Source organism: Clarias gariepinus, chromosome 18, assembly GCF_024256425.1.
Source record: "Clarias gariepinus isolate MV-2021 ecotype Netherlands chromosome 18, CGAR_prim_01v2, whole genome shotgun sequence".
NCBI classification, from domain to species: Eukaryota; Metazoa; Chordata; class Actinopteri; order Siluriformes; family Clariidae; genus Clarias; species Clarias gariepinus.
The window spans coordinates 15,898,036-15,919,006 of NC_071117.1; the positions used below are offsets into that span (position 1 = coordinate 15,898,036).

General features: G+C 41.7%; 1 protein-coding gene across 5 annotated transcripts in view; it reads left to right on the forward strand.

Annotated features, from left to right (window-relative positions):
- Positions 1 to 20,423, forward strand: part of bcl9 (BCL9 transcription coactivator) — a 115,310-nt gene extending 94,887 nt beyond the window's left edge. For 3 of the 5 annotated variants that reach the window (XM_053476855.1, XM_053476856.1, XM_053476854.1), the window contains 8 exons: positions 8,218 to 8,591; positions 9,875 to 10,209; positions 11,645 to 11,755; positions 12,421 to 12,577; positions 13,811 to 13,910; positions 13,999 to 16,291; positions 16,461 to 16,745; positions 17,745 to 20,423. In XM_053476855.1, coding sequence (XP_053332830.1) covers positions 8,251 to 8,591; positions 9,875 to 10,209; positions 11,645 to 11,755; positions 12,421 to 12,577; positions 13,811 to 13,910; positions 13,999 to 16,291; positions 16,461 to 16,745; positions 17,745 to 18,859 — 4,737 coding nt within the window. In that variant the 5' untranslated portion in view covers positions 8,218 to 8,250 and the 3' untranslated portion in view covers positions 18,860 to 20,423. The remainder of the gene's footprint in view (positions 1 to 8,217; positions 8,592 to 9,874; positions 10,210 to 11,644; positions 11,756 to 12,420; positions 12,578 to 13,810; positions 13,911 to 13,998; positions 16,292 to 16,460; positions 16,746 to 17,744) is intronic. The other 2 variants (XM_053476857.1, XM_053476858.1) reach the window with 2 other exon arrangements.
- Positions 20,424 to 20,971: the final 548 nt, after the last annotated feature.

Consider the following 20,971-nt stretch of genomic DNA (forward strand, 5'->3'; position numbering starts at 1 on the left):
GTGAAAAACACCTACTGCGGGTGTGCGTCCAAGTGCATGTGCATTCTAATTCACTTCACCTCGGAGGTGTGTGTGTGTGTGTGTCTTGAGGCGGTGCAGCTTCAGGGCCCTGTCCGTGCGTGTTGCCGTGGCAACACTGTCGGTGGGCTTGTGTGTGTGTGTGTGTGTGTGTGTGTGTGTCTGGCTGGGTTGCGGAAGAGCTTCAGCGACCAAGCTGTCTACTGCTGCTGGAGCCATACAAAATAGACTCACTCTGACTGCAAGCATCTCATTATGTGCTCAGAGTGTCCTCTCTCTCTTTCTCCCTCTCTCTTTATGTGTGTGTGTGTGTGTGTGTGTGTGTGTGACAGCATGAGGAGTGGTGGCAGAGCAATGAAACTGCTCAGTGAATCACAGCAATGGCGTTCTCAGCCTCTCCCCAGAGGCAGTGTGGTTGTTGGTCTAATGATGTAGCTTGTATATAAGTGTTTGTGTTTGTATATTTCTTTTCTTTTTTTTTGTTCTTTTTTTAATAAACCAACAGCAGAATAGTATTTGTTTAAAAAAAAAAAAAAAAAAACCTAATTTGGTAATTTGTGTGTCTGGGTGTTTTGAGCAAGTTAACTACCATTTATTAAAACGCTGTCCTGTTAAATAGGGCTTATTGGTTGTTGCTGGCAAACGAACAAGTGCGGTTTAAGTAATTGTAATTAGCGGTCGACTGATATGGGTTTTTTTTTTTTTTTTTACGGCCGCCGTTGATGGCGGTACTTAGAAAGCAGCAAAGCCGATGATAAAAAGCCGATATTAGTTTGTAATCACGTCCTCGCAAATAGAAATTCGAATCCCGCTAAAATTGCATGTAGGCCCTTGCACTGACGCATATCGCACGCGTGTACATGGTACGCGGTTTATTTTTAACATGCTATCACTGTGCCTCGTGTAGCTTGGCAACAGAAGCTTGCAGATGATCTCTTAAGAGGATGTCAGTAATGTACCAGTAACGCGCATCAGCCGATACTCTGAGCGCAGGAGGTGGGGGGTGTTTTTTTTTTTTTTTTTTTTTTTTTTTTCTTTTATAAAGTAAGTAAGGTTCAGTTATTTATACATTATTCGTACTGTCTTGACTCTCCTTTAGGGCCTAAGAAGTGAGCAGACTGCACAAATAGAATAGAGGCGAATAAAATAAGAGTGTGAGTGAGAGGGTGAGATGGTTTTAGCAGATTTTCAAAAAAAAAAAAAAAAAAGCACAAAGACGTCTTTCAGAAGGCGTAGGTCGACCAGGATGCGATACTGGTTACGTTTTACCCTTTTATTCATGATGAACTAGAATTCTGTTAGAGGTAGAAAGAGGTATTTTTACGATTCCTAGCTGTTTGTCTCAGAGACGGTCCGTCCTCAACTATAAATCGGCAATTTCTTTGAAGTTCGGGTTTTAAAGATGTGTCTATTCCAATTTGAAAATAAGGTAATGCATTGTTGCACATTTCGGTTCGTAACGATTATAAAGCGATAAATATCGGTATGTAGTACTGTATAGAGTGTACAAGGTGGCCCAGTATTCTGGATCCATAGGCAAAATGTATTCATAAGTATAAATTGAGCTCAAATTGACGACTTCTGACTTTGTTGCACTTGTGCATACTAGGAATTCAAAATGGTTAAATGTTTCTTAACATATCAGAGTTAATGTTCCAGTTCAGTTTAATTTATAGGTTTTTTTTTTTTTTTTTTTTTTTTAAAGAATCTTTTCAAAAATATGGAAAAGAGGTCAAAAAGTCTGAGGAAATATGTAAAACTCATAAGTACCAGATTGTTCCTGATGAACAAGCTGACAGAAAACTGAGACTGTAAGAGGAAGTAACTTTAAGAGGAACCAGACTCAACAGGGAACCCATCCTCATTTGAAGATATCGGGTAGCAGGGATTGATCTGCAGTCATACTGTGTGTGTTAGGACCCTGAAAGTACAGTATAACAGGAGATGTGTTTAAGTTAATATGGTGTCCACTTTTTTGTTATTGGAGGCTCAGGTACAAAACCGTTTTCAGTTCTTAACTGTAGGGAGACTGCAGTTACAAGTCATCAGAGAACAGCTGTCTGCATCAGGCGAGCACAAGACCATCTTCATGGTCAAGTTCCATGCAAACATGATTTCCCACTTCAGTGCAACAATTTTCCTGCTCTGATTCGGATAGACTACTGACTTCAGATGAACAGAAGGGAAAACGTAGAGTTTTTTAGGTAGGTTTGGTTCTGTTTAATCCAGTGTTATTTGTTTCGAAGACGTCTTGGGTCTGAAATAAAAAGGAAGAAATCGATGAAGGGGGAAAAAAAGCTATGGATCCAGACTTTTGTGCCATATGGTACGATTATTACAATACCCAGGTTCTGATTTGCTTTGAATTGAGATTTTATAATTTTTTTTGAAAACAAACTTCAGTAGTACATTTTTCTAAAGAAATGTTTGAAAAGTTTAGAGGACATAACTTGTATGATTATGGAGAAACAGTAACGTATAAGAAAACGTATATAATGAAAGAACACAAATGGGAACACAAATACAATTCATTTACAAAAATACACTGTTCAGGATTTTTATTTCTTTTTTTTGTCCAACATTTCTTCCATGAAATTGAGTTTTAGACTTCCAGGCTTTTATAACATAAGGGTTTTAAACCTAATTCTAGTGATTGAATCAATCTCTTTTAGTTTTTTTTTTTTTTTGCTAAATGTGGGGAAAACTACGGTGGCCGTGAAGTGCAAAACAAATTAACAAAACTGAAAAAATAAATAAATAAATAAAAAATAACGAATTCAAAACCAAATTAACAAAATAGAAAACAAAATAACCAATATCTGACTGGCCGAGAAGAGCAATACAAATTAACAAAACGGAAAACAAATTAAAAACCAAATAACAAAACCCCAAATAATTTTTTTGGAGGGGGGGCGGAGTTTTGTTGTTTTGGTTTTGTGGTTTTGTTTTGTTTTTGGTTTTGTTAATTTGTTTTTAAATTTGTTAATTTGTTTTCGGTTTTGTTAATTTATATTGCACTTCTCGGTCAGTCCGATACAAACCGGAAAAGGTAGGTATAGTTTGCGAATGAAATGCTTACCGCTGATTGGACGAGACATCGGTCACTCAAGATATACAGGAAGTACTGTAGTAGCGGTAGATTCGCGTGTGTATGAATGTGCAAACATTATTGTGGTTTCAAATATGGTGGCCCTGAAGTCAGTTTTGTTAATTTGTTTTGCACTTCACAGCCATCATAGGTTTAAAGTGAAGCAGAACACACAAGAAACAAATACAGGAAGTAGGAACTTGTTTCTTTATCTATCTTGAGTGACAGATGTCTCGTCCAATCAGCGGTAAGCTCTTCATTCGCAAACTATACCTACCTTTTCCGGTTTGTATCGGACCGGCCGAGAAGTGCAATACAAATTAACAAAACAGAAAACAAATTAACAAATCCGAAAACAAAATAACAAAACAAAATTTAATTTATACCACAAGTATAATAAGTTGCCATTATCATCATCCTCTCATCATTTTTGCCCATATGTCGGTTTTTCATATCGCTCTACTTTTAGCTTCACATTTTACACAAGTTGCTGAAAGTCAATTCTTGTTGGATCAGTCACACTCACTAAAGTACACAATGAATTTAGCATCTGAATGCTTCTCTTGGTTGTCTAGCCTGTGAATGTTGAGGTTTATTTTAAAACTAAATGATAGGAATGAAAAAAAAAAAATCCTGATTGTCTGGGTTCCCACATGGTCTACATGTGCACTGGATACATTCTTTATTCTATCTTGGATCGTCTAATTTTGTGCTGTTGATATTTTATTTTAATGAATCCCAACTATTTCATTAAGATAAATAAAATAATCAAAGCTATTAGTTGGAGGCCAGTTAACAAAGTCTGGATTAAATTTGCGATGCTTGTGTGAAGATGAGGTTTGTTGAGACTTGACCAGTTGTCGTTAACATGGTGATGGACAGGTTTATAACATTTGTACTGTTTGTGGTTAGCAAACGTAGCTAATGGTTTATACTGTTGACTGGCATCAGCTTATCAGCAAATAAGATGGAATCGATCAATGACTCTGGCTGATGTTTTGTTTTTGCACTAAGTCAGTGTTACAGTTGGTTAGTCGTAGCTTACCGTAGCTTGTTTGTGGTTTGTTTTAAAGTCAAATGCGTTGTGGAAGTATTTCATTGAACACGAGGTATGGTTTGTAGGACACCTTCTAATGAATTTTCGACAGTACAGTACACGCAAGAATTTAATATTTTGTTTATCTACTTGCATTTGATAAAGTTTTTGTTGGGCTGTGTAGGTACTGAAAGTGTCCTCCTATTGACTAGGTTGCTTGTGGACTTTTTCTTGCACCTAGACATCGAGATCGTCAGAGTCGGAGAGTGATGGCGGCGATAATAAACTCGAGAAATCATCAGGAACGCAAACTTATATCCAACATTTATTGCTTTTGTTTTCCTTAAGTCTCTTTGTAACCACTTTTTTATTTATAGATATGTTTAATAAGGAAAACAATAGCAGTAAAGGTTCACAGGAGCAATATATGTAGGTGTAAACTCTCTTCTTATATCCGTATGTGTGTGTCCCAGAGTGTGAGGGGTTGCCAAATAGTGCAAATCTTACATATCTGTACCATTCCACAAAATAATTTGATTCAATAGTACTGTAGAGGTTTGAAGGACAGTCCATACCTGTACATATTACTGTACTCAGAGAGCTCAGGACCTGCCAGCAAGAGGACAAAACAAGGAAACATGTCTCATGGGGGTGCAAATCCCGTGCTCTAGCCCCCTGTGTCATTGTTGACCGAAACTGTTCTGATGAATGGCATACATGATTAAAAAATCTATAATATAACACAGTCAGCTACATCTGATTTATCTTGTGAAGAACTGCATATAGTGTGATCGTATCTCATTTGTATCTTTTACATGTTAGGTTTGCACTAGTAGGAATCCTCGGACACTTTCTGAATGTAAGGCCCAGAATGTAGCTCTCTGTATAATTGGAAACATAAAACGATTTGAAGAGCCTCATGGCTAAAAAGGAAAAACGCCCATGACTACATCAACTTTCTTTTGTACATCCGTGTATGTAGCCAGATGTTATGACTATTTTTCCGTTCGACGTTATTTTTACAGTATTTATTTCACCCAGGTTTGTTTGTGTGCTTTCTTGGTGAAATGTTGATACACATTGTTGAATTGAAAAGTGCGTATGTGTCTCTGTTTTTGTGTCTGTGTCTGTCTGTGTGTTATATTGTGTGTTAAGCCCTGTTAAACTAAAAACTGTGTGCGTCTGTCTGCGTGCGCGTGCTGAAAAAAGTGATATAAAACACTGCCATGGTAAATACTTGTTGAAGTGGTATATAAAGAGAAAATCAAAAAAGTATTTTTAAAAATTCACGTTAGCTCAAGATTCATAAAGGTTAAATGTTTTTCTGTAAATTTATATGAAAGGATATTGTAATTAAAAGCTAGTGGGATAATACCCTAATCACCCTATCCATATCTAATTCTTCGCCCCGTCTAGGGATTTTCCAATTTGCTATGGGCGAGTATCACCAGATGCCACCCGGTACGATATCCCAATACTCGGTTGCCGATTTGATTTGTATGACGTATCCCAATTTAATATTATTTCCTTTTCTAAACTTTCATAACAATTGTAAACAAACATAAAAAAATTTTTCCTGCCACACAGGATGCTGTGTGAACAGCACGCCACCTGTAGGATTATGGATGAATATCAGCATTTTACATTTAATTTCCTTCAAATTAATATTTTTTATGAGGTTCTGATATTGACATTATTTGAATACTAAGGTTTAAATACCATCAGTCTGCCACACATGAAGTTACTTCTGCAGTCAGATTTCTCATTATGTCCAATTATTATTTTTTTGATTGGCCTGTACTTAAAAAAAAAAAAAAAACACCTTGTCATTATAATACTTGTATAAGTGACTAACTACAATTAGCGTATGAACTTTTAATGTGTTTCTTGTTTACTGTTTTGTTTAACCCTTTAATGTGAGTCATTCCTCTTCCGAATAACAAAATATCTCTTGTATGCATATGTACACTTGATTCTAGTGCTGTACAATTAATTGCATAGAAATCAAAATCGCAGTATGAACCGTTGCACTTATGCAATCCCAAAAAGGTGTGATTTATAACAGGTTATGTGTGCCGAGTCGGTCGTTCATGTGAAGTTTTACTGAACATGACCTATGGACTCGGAGACTCGCGCTATAACTGTCCAATCAAAAGCTTCATTCATCCCGGCATTGTTTGTTTTAAAATAGTTGAGTGTGTGGTTTTGGTGGCCAGGATTGTATAACTTGGTGGTTTTTGAATAATAACATGAATTATTTGTAAGAAGCACGTGCAGGCATTATGCCGAATGAGAAAACGTGAAGGACACAAATCACAGATGCTTTTACATGGTATTTAGAGAAGGTCACGGAGGCCATGTTGTGAAAGAGCGCTTTCTGAAACTAATAAAAACATGGAACGGGAAATATGAGACAACTTCTAGTACCATTATTCGCTTTTAGTGTATAGGTTTAAATACGAAGTGGTGCGTTTAATAGTTAAATATTATAGTTTAGATCTCAATATGTGTCAAAACGTGTGATTTTTATTTATTTATTTATTTATTTATTTATTTATTTATTTTTTTTAACCAGGAAAAAAAAAAGTCAAGCCATACTTGATTCATGCAGAAGCAAAAACACTAGCAAAATGTTTTGAGTCTAGTCCTGTTTGGACTGGAAACTGTCCTGTTCACCGTATATACTTGTCTAAATTTCCTCATCCAAAAAAAAAAAAAAAAAAAGCACTTTGATACTGATAGACTAAAGCGTTTTTATTTAAAGGACAAAATTCAAAGGCGAATCCTGTTGCCTTGCAGCCGTAGGACATACCGTCTCCGGTTCGGTTTTGATCTCGAGTTTATGGTAGGTAATCTCAGTCTGCTGAGAGAGACAGCCAATTGTAGATCATTGATCTTGCTTGTCAATCATTTATGCACGTAGCAGTCATCTCCGAGACGCTCTGTAATGAAGTCGGATGGTCTGAAGTTAGAAGAGAGCTGTCGAAGTGCGTGCGTTCCTGCCCTTGGTGTCGGTCCTCCCTTTTTCGCCCGAGGGGTGGCAGGCAGCCGCTTACATCATTTGTGTTTCTTGGAAGCCGTCCTGAATATTTTCTGCATGACAGCAGAATCTGACAGTGCAGCTTTCTGATACGATCCTCGTGTTCTGACCAGAAAGCGTATAGAGCTGGAGGGTGTTCACATGCTGGACCATAAGCTTTTCATAAGCAGCTTTTCATGGGGGAGCAAGAAAATTTACAGACGTAACTAGCGCCAGTCAGGGATCCGTGCGGTCGTGTCGACTCCTGTTCCTGCCCCAGGTGTTTGTTAGCAAGCACAAGGGTCATGTAAGGCTTCAAGTTTGTAGCTGCAACGCCTTAAAGCAGTTTAAAAGTTGTTCAGCTTTAATACGAATCGTTAGGCTGGTTGTACTTTTGTTTAGCATTCTTTACTTATTGTGTGGTTTCAGTGGAATCTAATTACCTATTTAGTTTAATTGGTTGTTTTAAAATCTACTATAGATGTAATAATAGTTGGTTTGTGTGACGTTTTCCCTTGCATTGCTGATTGTGGAATGTCGAATGCCACGTTTGGCCCATTACGCATGACACTAAATACCTTTGATAATTGTTTCCATTTGTTATGTCGGTGATTTAATGTGTAGAGGACGGAGGATGGTTATACATGGACGGTTTGCGTGTGCTCATTTTTTATTTTTTTTTCTTTCTTAAAGGGCAACGTAGGCTTGAGGCTTCAACCAAGTAGTAGAGTAGATCTATTACTAGTGGCTTTGAAATGTGCATATATAACTTGCTCTTTTAATGATATCTTTACCTTTCATACATTGGGGGACCCGAAACCAGTATCAGACAAATTTCTGTCTATACGTCTGTCCAGTCACAGCATCATACAAAACTTGCCTGAACAGAATTGAATGAAACTTTGGCTGTACTTGGATATCTGTGGCATAAGTGAAGATTCCGTTATGTGCTGGGTTTAATAATTAATTCGATTGCAATCGAAGGTTTAATTCCTTCACAGACCGGCACTTAAGTTGTCTCTGAACTTGCACTTTGTCTATTTCTTTTGTGTTCAGTGTGGCCAGGGGCTGTGAGGGCTCCGTGGGGAGATGCTGGAGGTGCAGGAGGAGCGCGCAGGAGCAGCAGCAGCAGCAGCAGGAACGGGAACGGCCAGTGGAACGGCGCCGGGCGCCACGGCCAGAAAAGAGCGAGCCAAAGACCGGCAGGAAGAGGGCCAGGACTGCAGTGGCCCCGCTGCAGCCGCCAACGCCGGGTCCCGCAGTGCCCGGTCCAAGGCGACGCCCGCCACGCACTCGCATACACACACACACTCGCACACGCCCAGTCCTCACCAGCACACTACTGCTTCAGCCTCGATAGCTCTGGGACTGTCGTCAATGCATTCCAGCAACCCCAAAGTGAGAAATTCTCCTTCAGCTAACACGCAGAGGTGAGGATGCGGCTGTAAAAATAAAAGTAACACTGTGACATATTACGTATTTTATCGGCCTGTTCCTTGCTTTTTTTTTTTTTTTGCTTGCACAAGCAGTCAGTCAATTCTGTCTGGCCAAAAGTGGTGGATTCCCAGAGAATTATGACGCAAAAGGAAAATTATCCCTCCCTACTCAATTTCTCCTACTTCTTAAAAGACGCTTTAGTTAAAACGACATGTAAGCAAGCATTTATGGAGAGGAAAGCAGGCCAGGCAGAGCTAACTGCCACAGCAGTATTTTATTTTTTTGGGGGGGGGAGGGGGACCCTGGAGAAGCTTTTGGAGTTGCTCCAGTTGTCTGATTTAACGCCCATGAAACCGACCCACACAAGCTCAGCCAGAACTGCCGCTTTATTCGTCCTGTCTCTTGCCTGCCAGTCTTGTCCGAAGCCAAAATGCCCACCCTCTTGGTGACGTATGCTTCTGTAGCGTTAAGGAATGGGCCACTGGTCTGCCAGGTTCCCGCTGGGCTCGTCTTGCACCGCGACTCGTAGCCATGCTGGGCCAGGTCTTGCCATTGTGCTTGTTTTTTGCCTCCAGGTCGTCAACCAGCAGCCATTTTTGGAACTCGATTTTGTGAACTTGCCAAACGTGGTATCCAATAGTTCAAAACAGTAAGGCTGTCCAGAGACCGTTGCGTTTGTTTAACTACCATGACGACTGGAAATGTGCAATTTAAGCAATTTTTAGATCCCCTTACACGAGCCGGTACTGTTTTTTACTATGCATTTTTTTCCTACGTATTAGATTCAAGCTTGCTTTGGCGAATGCTAACTTTGTTAGCTCAAATCTCTTGCAGATGTGTACCTCGTCACCATGGTAGCGTGACGTGAATTCAGAGCCTGGTCTTCGGTTATTCTGTGGCCAATCTGGTTAAACAGGGTGTTTTATTAAATATTAACTCAACGCTCTGTCAACAGAGAAGAAGGGAAATGCAGAGAACAGGTTTTCGGACGCAAGCTGCGAGCGGTGTGTCACCTGGTTGCATTAGGGTTTCCCTTAGACATTCCAGTAACATTTTTCTTTAAGGTGGGGTATGTAGGCCAGGGCAGCACAACAGAAAACTGTCTGGAGATAAAATGTTTGTTTTTTTTTTGTTGTTTTTTTTTTTTTTCTTCCAGTAACAGAAATTTGGTGTTAGAGTTTGATTATATAGACCTGTCCAGTTTAAAAGCTTGTAGTTGCAAAAACTGGTAGCATCATCATCTCACTGTGAGTGTTCTCTTCTCCTTTTCCTCCAGCAGTCCAAAATCCAAGCAGGAGGCCATGGTGCGCTCACCACCCGTGATGTCTCCTTCCAGCGCCGCCCAGATGGACTCCAAACTCCCCAATCAGGGAAAACAAGGAGGTGCTGGCAGCCAATCGCAGCCGTCTCCGTGTGAGCCCAAGGCGCTGAGCGGAAGCCACACACCCAAAGGCCCCCAGGGTTCAGTGGGTAGCATGGGACTCAAAAATGGACAAGGACTGAATTCTGGCAATGGAGCGAAAAGCAAGATTAAGAGGGAGCGAAGTACTTCGATCGAGTCTTTTGAACAGAGGGATACAGGGACGCCCAATAACGAGGGGGACCAGAAAGGTAGGAAAATCTACTTAAAAATGGGGGAAAGTACTAATTATACCGGATTTTGAGTGATGGCCCTGAGTAATTGCTGATTTGCTTATCCAAAGCTGTAATTTGTCATTTGTGTGTTGAATCAATTTGGGTAGTTTGTGTTTTTGTATTTGTATGCATCCTCTTATAGGAGTGTTTGACAACCCTAATGAGGTGTTCTCTATTGTTCTGTCTATTGGTTTCATTTTCCTATCTTCATGCAAGTGTTATGATGTTAAAACATAAGAACATACAGCCTAACATTTGATAACCCGCCAAGACGCAGACGTGCAGTGTGTCATCGCTAGTACTTTTTCACCCGGGCTGTATTTCTGGCGCATGAGGTCGTGTGTCTTTCCCACTGTTCTCAGGACCGTAGTGCTGCATGAAGACATTCACATCTCAACCCCAACCCCCCATATGTCTCTTAGTGGAAATATCTTGGTGTAGATACAGAGGTAGGAAGTGCCAAGGAATGTACCATCTCTCCTGCCTGGAAAGGGGGCACCAACTCATCCCCCTCCACCAGCGGTCCCTAAGCTTGACAGTATGAAGGACCCCTGCTGGTGGTTAATGTTTCTGCGTTGAGATTATTCGCCTTGAGACTAGCCATTTAATTAACCGTGTGTCAAATACCTTCTGCAAAATCACCCAGGTATTTAAATCAAACGCAAATCTGGTTTATTAGTTATGAGTTTGTATAGACCTGTGTTCATTGTTCCCTGGGTTTACATGAGACGCATTTATGAGAAGGCAACTAAAGCTATCCGAAGCATAAAACGAGCCCCACACCTGTGTTTGTGCATAAACATGAACAGCTTCCTGAGCCAAGAGAAGGTAAATGAAATAAAGACCTGCATTAGCTTATAGGTTGTTTTGTGTCATGAGCCGGCCTGCTTGGTTAGTTGTGTGCATGTGTGTTTGACTTTGCTGTCAGGGGTTTGCTCATGGCGTTTGTTTACTCGTGCTGTAAATGTATTCTCCGTACAGGAAGTCATGTTACGCTCTTCTTCTTTAGTCCAACTCTTTTATTCGAGCAGTGGATGTGGACATGGTTGTATCCTGGCTACAGGGGAGTGATGTATACACAGTGTACAGATGATGCAGCCCGTCAGAGTAGTAGAGCACAAGGGGATAGGCAGAGATTTCCAAGAGAATTTGCAAAAGAGCTTTTTATTTAATGCAGACAAACGGATTCACTGGGTTTTGCAATATAAACATTAAGCTTTTGTAAAAAGGTCGTATAGGGTTTGTCTTAATTATGGACGCCGCTTGTGTGTCTATTCATTAATGATCAAAATAATACAATTCGTCTAATAAAATAAAATAAGCTCCTTTATTAAGTTATCCATGATGAATAAAATATTTGTTTTGATACTAAGGAGAGTGCTAATATTTCTCTCTTGTTTCTTCCGCGCAGAATTGGGCAGTAGAGCGAAGAGGTTGTGTGTAGCTGAACGACGACAGCCCTATAGTGGAGCTGACTGGTGTTCAGGAGGGGAGAGTGATGAAGATGACGCAGGATTCTTCAGTAAGTGACTGGCTTTAACCGGATTGTTGTAAAATAATAATTTAACCCGTTCAGAAAGATTCGTTTTTGAAGATGGACCGATGTGTCATAAGGATATAGTTGATAGGAGATTTTTGTTTAAGTATTGTCTGGGAAAAAAAATACTATAATATAAAATCATAAATATATAATATTTCTGAGCTGCTATAAGCCATGCTGTCAGTCCTGTAATACGAGATCGGGGTTTGATTACCGCCTCTAGTCTCTATGTATGGAGTTTGCATATTCTGCCTGTGTTTCTTCAGGGTACACTGGTTTCCTCCCACAGTCCAAAGACTGTAGGTTAGGCTAACTTCGAGTCCCGAATTGTCCGTAGTGTGTGAATGACAATTTGGATTCCTCCAGCATTGTTTTACACTGTAGAAAGAAATAAAAATTAGGAAAAACGGTGGTGTGTATTTGACAAGTGGTGTACGTTGTTTGCTAGCTCAGATAATCAACAGGCGTCATGTCACAGCTGGTGACATAAAGGAATTCTGGCGACACTTTGAGTCAGCAGCCAGTCAAAAGACTGCGAGAGCATAAGAGATTAAAAGAGTTGTTTATTCAGTAAAATTCTTTAACTTGGTGTATAAATACATCATAAGCGAATTAAATATAATGAGTTTCTTTCCCTCACCTCTCAGACTGTAACTCTAATGACATCAAGCCAGATCCGAGCACCCTGGCAGCCTCCACACCTACCCACAATCCTGTTGGAGGACAAAACACATCAGAGTTGAGCAGCAGTCAGAAAGCTGGATCAAAGGTTGTTTACGTCTTTACCACAGATATGGCAAACAAGTAAGACTCTATCTATCTATCTATCCATCTATCTATCCATCTATCCATCTATGTATATTGATCAATTTAGAATGTGATCATTGTTCAAAGTTTATTGATTGGTTAAAGTCTTAGGCGCAATCTTTTATCAAAACAACTTTTAAAGAAAAGTATTTTTCTGTTACTTAATCATAAGATTATGATTAAAGATCGATTAACATTACCTCCATGTGATGTAATTACCAATAACTGTAACTGTTTGATAAGCGCAATGTTTTTTTTTTTTTTTTTTTTTTTTTTCTTTTTTCAAAGAGATTTATTGTTAGCTTATCTGTGGCTATCTATTCTTTATCAGTTTTTAAATCTGCAGATGTTGTATGCAAAAAAAAGGAAGCAAATCTAGAAAACACAGATGCATAGCTGTTATTTTCCAGACGTTATTGTATTTCAATTACTGGCATTGAGCATTACTTAAACCGATTATTTAACCTTGTGATCTTACTGGCAGTAGCCTTCAGTAGAGCTATAGAAAACAGATTTCTTTTTTCCAACTTTGAGAAGTTTCTATAACCCTTTATCACATGAATTACGTTTAGTTACTGATTGACCATTGTCTGAATATTGGAGGTGAGTGTAGTAGTGAAAGTAGTAGAGAGCACGTTTGAAATACTGATTGAATGTAGTGACCCTGTGGTCACGGCCAACAATTTCTTCTTCGAAAAGACCTAATAATTAGTGAATTAAGCGTATTTATTCACATTGTCTCTGTCGAAAAAGTGAGAAATGAGTATTGGTGTCATTGGCATGGTTGCAGAGACTGGCAAAACCTTTAGATCACAATCAGCAGGATTCCAAATGTCAGTGACACGATCTATCAGGGATGCATGCTGTTGCTATAAGCAGCATCTCTCAGTAAGCGGCATGTCATTACAGAGCTGATGTTACACAGAAAGGGTGACGAGTCTGGTGTCACGATTCTGACTAAGACTGTTTATCTTCTTCTGTTGCCTGTGTCATACACGTGTTGAGTTGTGAACAAAAACTTGCAAGCAAGCAAAGTGATACTCATAGAGGTTCAAATATAATTTAGTACTCTAAATAGGTGGGATGAAATGCTAAACTGTAACTTAATGAGATGCCTCAGCTATATTACTTTATTATGGTGAAAAATTTGTCTTTGGGCATAGTTGTTAGGTTGATAAAATACTTATGCTTATCAATTGAGTGTGCCTGTGTGTTCTCTTTGATTTCCAGGGCTGCAGACGCTGTAATCACAGGCCGTGCAGAAAACATAATCACTTATCACATGAACAATATTTCTAATGGCAAGGGTGGCAAGCCACAACTTCCCTTGGTAATAAACAGTTTACATTTTAAACAGTTTATTTTTAAATGTAAAAGTTGATTTAACTCTAAAAAAATTCTTCTTTTATTTATTTCAGAACAATCAACTTGGGCCACACAGGAATGACCCCAAGCAGCAAGGGGCACAATCCCAACAACAGCAGTCTTCTCACTCATCTGACCAGAACCATCAAACAGCCTCCAAACCAGCACAGCCAGGCCAGCCACAGCAGCAATCTTCGGTGCAACCAGTCCAACCTCAGCAAGCAGCCCAAGGGGCTAAACCAGCCAGCCTCACTCAGGATGGTCCGCCATCAGCAGGCATGGACTCTAAAAGCCTCCCTAGCAACAGCCCCCAGGATGGTGCTGGATCACATGATGGTAGTAATCCTGCAGGGACACCTAGTAGTCAGGCTCCCAGTCAGCCTTCAAATGCTGGCCCTCAGCAGGGATTCTCCCCTCTTGACATGCCCAAAGGAGCAGATGTTAAATTATCAGCCCAGCACCAGCAACAGCTTGCTCATGAGATTATGTCAAGCATGGGGGACAACCCTGAGGGTCTTTCCCAGGAGCAGTTGGAGCATCGGGAGCGCTCCTTACAGACTTTACGTGACATACAACGTATGCTTTTCCCAGATGACAAAGATATGGCTGCTATGGGGCAGGTTAATATCGGCGGACCCCCACCCAATGCTTCTATGATGGACGGTGGTCCCAAGAAACCTGAACAGGGGCCACTTCAAGCTATGATTGCTCAGTCTCAGAGCTTGGGAAAACCTGGTGGTCCTGGGGGTCCACGCCCAGAGGGACCTCCCTTTGGGCCACCAGGACCCAGGGATATGCCTTTTTCTCCAGATGATCTTGGACCTCCTCCACAAGGTCAGGGCCCAATGAATTCACATCCGGGTGGTGACCATGGTGACCATATGACACCGGAGCAGATGGCTTGGCTGAAGTTACAACAAGAGTTCTATGAGGAGAAGAAGCGCAAACAGGAGCAAATGCAGCACAGACCAATGGGAGACATGATGCTTCATCAGGGTGGCCCACGGGCCATGATGCGTGCGCCACCACCTCCCTACCCACCGAATCCTGGTGATATGTGGGGTCCTGGCGGCCCAGAGCCATTTCCTGAGCAAATGAACATGGGCCCTAGAGGAATGCATCCACACATGCAAAGAATGCCAGGTTTCTCTGGAATGATGACTCCTGATATGGAAGGAGGACCTAACCCCATGCCTAGGCCCGGCATGAATTGGCCTGATGACATGCCCAAAATGGGAGACGGAAGGGGGTTTCCACCAGGTCAGGGGATGTTTGGAGGTCCAGGGGGGCGTGTGGAGAGATTTCCCAACCCTCAGTCTGTACAAGAAGCTATGTTTCATCAAGGCATGGGTGACAAGCAAGGTATGGGTCTACCACCAGGCATGATGATGGAAATGAACAGAGTAATGGGCAATCAACGACCCATGGAGCCTGGGAATGGGGGCGGCATGATGTTTCCCAGAATGCCTGGCGAAGGTCCTATGAGTCCCTCTTCAAGAATGGAGTTTGTGAAAGGTTTGGGGCGTGACATGGGTGAGTTTGGAATGGGACCTGGCAATCTCAATGTTAACATGGGACCCAGTCTGCAAATGATGGCTTCCAAGATGAGAGAGCCACAGATGAATATGAGTCCAGAGGAGATGATGAAAATGAGGCATGGTGGAGGTCCCATGTCTGAGGCAATGGCTCCACAGCAAAAGATGATGCAGGGGCCTCCATTTCCTGACCAGCCCCATCCAGGTGACTTTAACATGGCACCAAACCGGCAATTCCCAGTCATGGGTCCTCAGGGGCCTGGTAATCAAAGAGGTCCCAGAGGTGAGCCCCCTTTTGCTACTGATCAGCGAGGAGGCAGTGTAGGTGGCAATGGTCGTCTCAGCCACATGCCCCCTTTACCTCCTAACCAGCCTCCCAACAGCTCAGGCCCCCCACCTAACCAGAGGAACATGGGTCGCAAACCCTCAGATTTGAGCGTCCAGTCTGGCCCAGCTAATTCACCCAATGTAAATCCACTTAAGTCCCCCACCTTGCGGCAGGTCCAGTCCCCCATGCTAGGCTCTCCTTCGGGTAATCTCAAGTCTCCACAGACGCCTTCACAGTTGGCCAGCATGCTTAGTGGGCAGCCAGCAGCCGCAGCTGCTGCGGCAGCAGCTGCTTCCATCAAGTCTCCTCCAATGATGGGTTCAGCGGGGGCATCACCCGTCCATATGAAGTCACCGTCACTTCCTGCACCTTCCCCTGGCTGGACATCCTCACCCAAGCCGCCGATGCAAAGTCCAGGGATTCCCCAGAATAAACCTCCTCTTAGTATGACCTCACCAAATATGATGGGCAATGTGGAGCAAGGTACACATTTCTTTTGTCACATTTTTCGCATGTATGGATTTATCACACAATCATTATAAAGTTTTACAGTCTGTTCCATATTCATTTGTAAACATTTACATCTAGACTCTGTAGATAGCAAAATACCAATTCTGTCTTCTTAATTACCTCTCTTACCCATTTTCTCCAGTTGGAAATGCTCCTCCTAATGCACCCCCTTCCAGTGGTTCCACTAGCCAGCCAAGCTCTATTAATGTCCCAGGAAGTCTTCCGTCCAGCAGTCCTTACACTATGCCTCCAGAACCCACGCTATCTCAAAACCCGCTCTCCATCATGATGTCGCGTATGTCCAAGTTTGCTATGCCTAGCTCCACTCCCCTTTATCATGACGCAATTAAAACTGTGGCCAGTTCAGATGATGACTCGCCACCTGCAAGATCGCCAAACCTTCCATCCATGAACAATAACATGCCTGGTAAGACCATATTGATGTTTAATTGGATAATGTACACATAGGCGACAAACAGATTGTGACACATGGGTCAATTTGTCAGTTTAGAGGGAAGGGTCTCTGCAAATAAAGTTATTCTGACTGTTAATTACATCTTATGATCATCTAATTCTATTATGATGGGAGTGGCCACTTCCAGGATAAAGCATGCCGGCTCACTGGGTGATTTGAGTATTAAAATTAGGTTAACCATATCCTATGGGCTCTTCAGTCAAAAGATCTTAACAAAGTTTAACACCTATGGTAGTTTTTTGATGGGCCTTTTGACCACCAGTAATCGCTACCCCCATCATGATTAATACATCAACTAAGATGATATCTTAGAAGATGGAAGAATCAAAGAATTAAGAACAGTCTCAGACACTTGGAGAACCAGTTTTCCTGGTGACTTATGATTGCCCAACGCATTAATAAATTACGCATTTTTCTGTGTTTTTCTTGAATCTGGATATGTTTTAGCTGCAACTGGAATGTTTTAGTAGTTATGAAGCATTAGTTATACTAAAATCAGTTTCAGATTGATTTATGCAAATTATTAATGTTGCTTATTAATAAGATTGAAGTAGAAACATGAATTCAACAGGAATACTTTAACAGGAATTCAAGTGTGCTTATTTCTGTGTTCTTTACAATTGTGGGAAGTATGCTATAAAGTTTGGTTTATTTGCTTTTTGCTTACGTTTTGCAAAAATATCTTTGAGACAACCAAGAAATGTAAATCTAGGTTCAAAAGAGGGAGACACAGTTGTGGTTATTATGACGGGGTGGGGGGAGGGGTGACTGTGACAAGTGTAATCATTCATTTCATAGGGTTAAACACTGTTACAGTAAATCAGTGTATAGCTGTAAGTGTTTAACTATGAAAGAGTTCAACCCTATTAAATTAGTAATTATATTTGTCACTGTTACATTGGAACGCTACATAGAATATTGTCTAAATTCCTTTTGTGTTCTCTCTTGCAGGTATGGGAAATCACCATCAAGGCCACCCACGCATGATGACCCCTAATTCATCTGGGCCCATGCCTTCGCTCAGCCCTATGGGAATGAACACCATGGGATCCCAGCCTCTTTCTCATGGCATGCCAAACCAAATGCCTTCACCCAATCCTATGGGCCCTAATATGCCCCCTCACTCTGGGCCCATGGGTCCTGGCATGATGTCTCATGGAATGATGATGCCACCAGTCTCCCAAGACCCAGGAATGGGTAACAACCAGATGATGCCTCAAGGTCGTATGGGTTTGCCTCACAGAGGACAGGGCTTCCCTCCTGGACAGTCACCACCACAGCAGATGCCATTTCCTCACAATGGTCCTGGGCCTCAGGGTGGCTTCCCACATGGAATGGGCTTCCAGGGAGAGGGGGGTCCAATGGCGAGGATGGGAAACATGGCCCATGGGCCTGGTGGAGAACCAGGAATGTGCAAACCCAACACACCTGGTGGACAGGAGTTTAATAATATGCCGGGTGTCTTTAATGACTCAGATTTGCATGAGGTAATGCGGCCGGGTGCGTCTGGAATTCCAGAGTTTGACCTTTCTCGTATAATTCCTTCAGAGAAACCCAGCCAGACTCTATCTTATTTTCCACGTGGTGGAGAGGCACCTGGTGGGAAGCCCCCTCACTCTTCTGGCCCTCCTGGCTTCCCCCCTATGCAAGGGATGATTGGGGAGGGTAACCCGAGGATGGGCCTCCCTATGCAGGGCATGGGAGGTCCCCCAGGCCCCGGTCACATGGGACCCCAGGACATGCCTATGGGGAATCCTGGTCACAACCCCATGCGGCCACCAGCTTTTATGGGCCAAGGCATGATGGGGCCTCAGCACAGGATGTTGTCACCAGGCCAGCAACCGGGTATGATGGGCGGACCAGGTATGATGCAAGGCAAGGAGAGGCCTATGTACAACCATCCTGGCTCTGTTGGCTCCCCTAACATGATGATGTCACTACAAGGGATGGGTGGCCCTCAACAGACTATGATGATGCCGCCTCAGATGAGGCCTCGGGGCATGGCAGCAGACCTAGGAATGGGGTTTAACTCAGGCCCTGGGAACCCCGGGAATATAATGTTCTGAGCTGCTACATGGAACTGACAAGCCTCTGCCACAAAACAACAAACACTCTGGGTACTGTAAAACCTGTGAAAATAAGAACTTTTTATATAAAAGGAAACAAAATGTGCTGTTTGTGGGTGTGTTTTGTGATGCAGTGTGTGAAAATTCGGACACTTCTTGCGTGCAAACACACTTGGGTAGGACAAGGTTAATGAGCATCCACACCCACATGCTCACAAGACACCTGGATGTGTAAAGAGGGAGTCCTCACTCATGAGAATGGGAGGTCATTTTGCAGGTGGAGTGCTTAGGTAGGTATGTCTGCACACTACAAACCATGCTCTCCACACAGTTAAATCCAGATTTGGCATAATTTGCAATGGAATTTTTTTTTTTTTTTTTTTTTGGAACATTGGGAATGTATTTGGATTTCAAGACTTTCGACTTAAAGGTTTTTTTTATTAGCCTGACATTGCGTGGCCGTAGTAACTATGTGTGCGGCCACATACAAAGCCAACAGCAAACCAAGTTCAAGGATGACCTAAAGTAGCCGTTTATCGTTGTACTTTTATGTTAAAATCAAAAGGGGACAGATAACTTAGTGGTTGGAGACAAAACCTAAACTGAATGAACAGTAATGAAAATAAAACAAAAAAAAAAAGTCAAGGGACATTTTTGTAACAAGTTGCACCATCTTGGCTGTATGTTTACATCTCATCGCATCACTTTCCTCTCAGTCATGAAATGCTCTTTGTATGTGTGTACTGTAATTGTGTTGTTAAAGGGATTTTACCAGTGACTTCTATAGTTTCTTTTTTTTCCATCTACATTTGTAAAGGGGGAGGGTTTTTTGGAGGTGGCTGTTGGTAGCCAATATGGTGCAACAAACACCACCACAAAAATACTGTGTACCGTGGAGGCGTACAGAATATTTTAAATTTAATTTCCTTTGCTACTCCCGTGTATGATAAAACCAAACTAAGACCTCATACAGATCATAGTATTATTAAAAAAAGAAAACAAGCACAAACAAAAATTAATTGTAAAGAATAAGAAGTGTTTTTTCCTTTACTCTTTTTTTTATTGTAGAGAAAAACACTTTGACAACAGGCTGTAGAAACAATAATTTGATGTTTGCTGTCAGCGTGTTTTCTGGTTCATGTTCTGGAATTGTCTGTAAGCTGGACCGTGGCACTTCGGATCCCGGGAAGATGCACTCAGTATCACCATTACATCAGTTGCCAGAGCCTCGATGTCTCATAGACCACAATGCCAGATACCTGGGAAGATGCTGAAGGGAAATGGTTAAATTGAATTGTTTTAGCCACATGACAGCAACACAGTGCAGCGCTGGATTACTGATGGGGTGATGAACTTTTTTTTTTTTCCTTTCTTTTTTTTTTTTTTTGTAGAAAATAAATGATGGAAAAACAACAGAAAAAGCTAATAGATTGTCCTCATGTCCCCAGCCCTCCTGTGTTGATGCTTGTCATGTGTAACTCCATTGAATTTGGTACTGAACCACTTCCTAAGGCTGGGCTGTGGTGTTGGAAGACAAATAAAATATATTGTTTGGTATAAAGTGTCAGACAGTGCTGTGTCGTTCTTTTATGAATGTGTATATGATCTTACAGCGCCCCCTTCGGGAGGATTTGAGATGTACAAAATGAAATTTAGATCATACAGATATGCAGTAATGTTTTAAGTAGAAGAGGAGGTTGAGGCTTTGGGTTGCTGATTGCTGATTTCGGGGGGTTTAAGCACCCATCATCGCTGTGTCGCCACTGGATTGCCGTTGGGCCATTAAAGGATGATCTGTGAGAACGTTGGACGGTGTAAGGGCAGCCGAAGATTGGGGGATGCCTGGAAAGCTGACCACTCGAACCGTGGCCTACCTACCCTCACTTGCTGAGGACGACATAACAAAACAACGAAAGTAGTTTAGAGATATACATCTTCTCAACTTTAAATATGGACTCCTTAGGGACGCATCATGCTGGCTCCATCTAGCTAATCACCTTATTTCCATTTATACTAAACTACATGGGACTGAAAAGTGTTTAGCAATTACCTCAGGGCTTTAGTGATATTGTGCACATCTGTGCTCTTTTGAACTGTTATGGATGAGTTAGT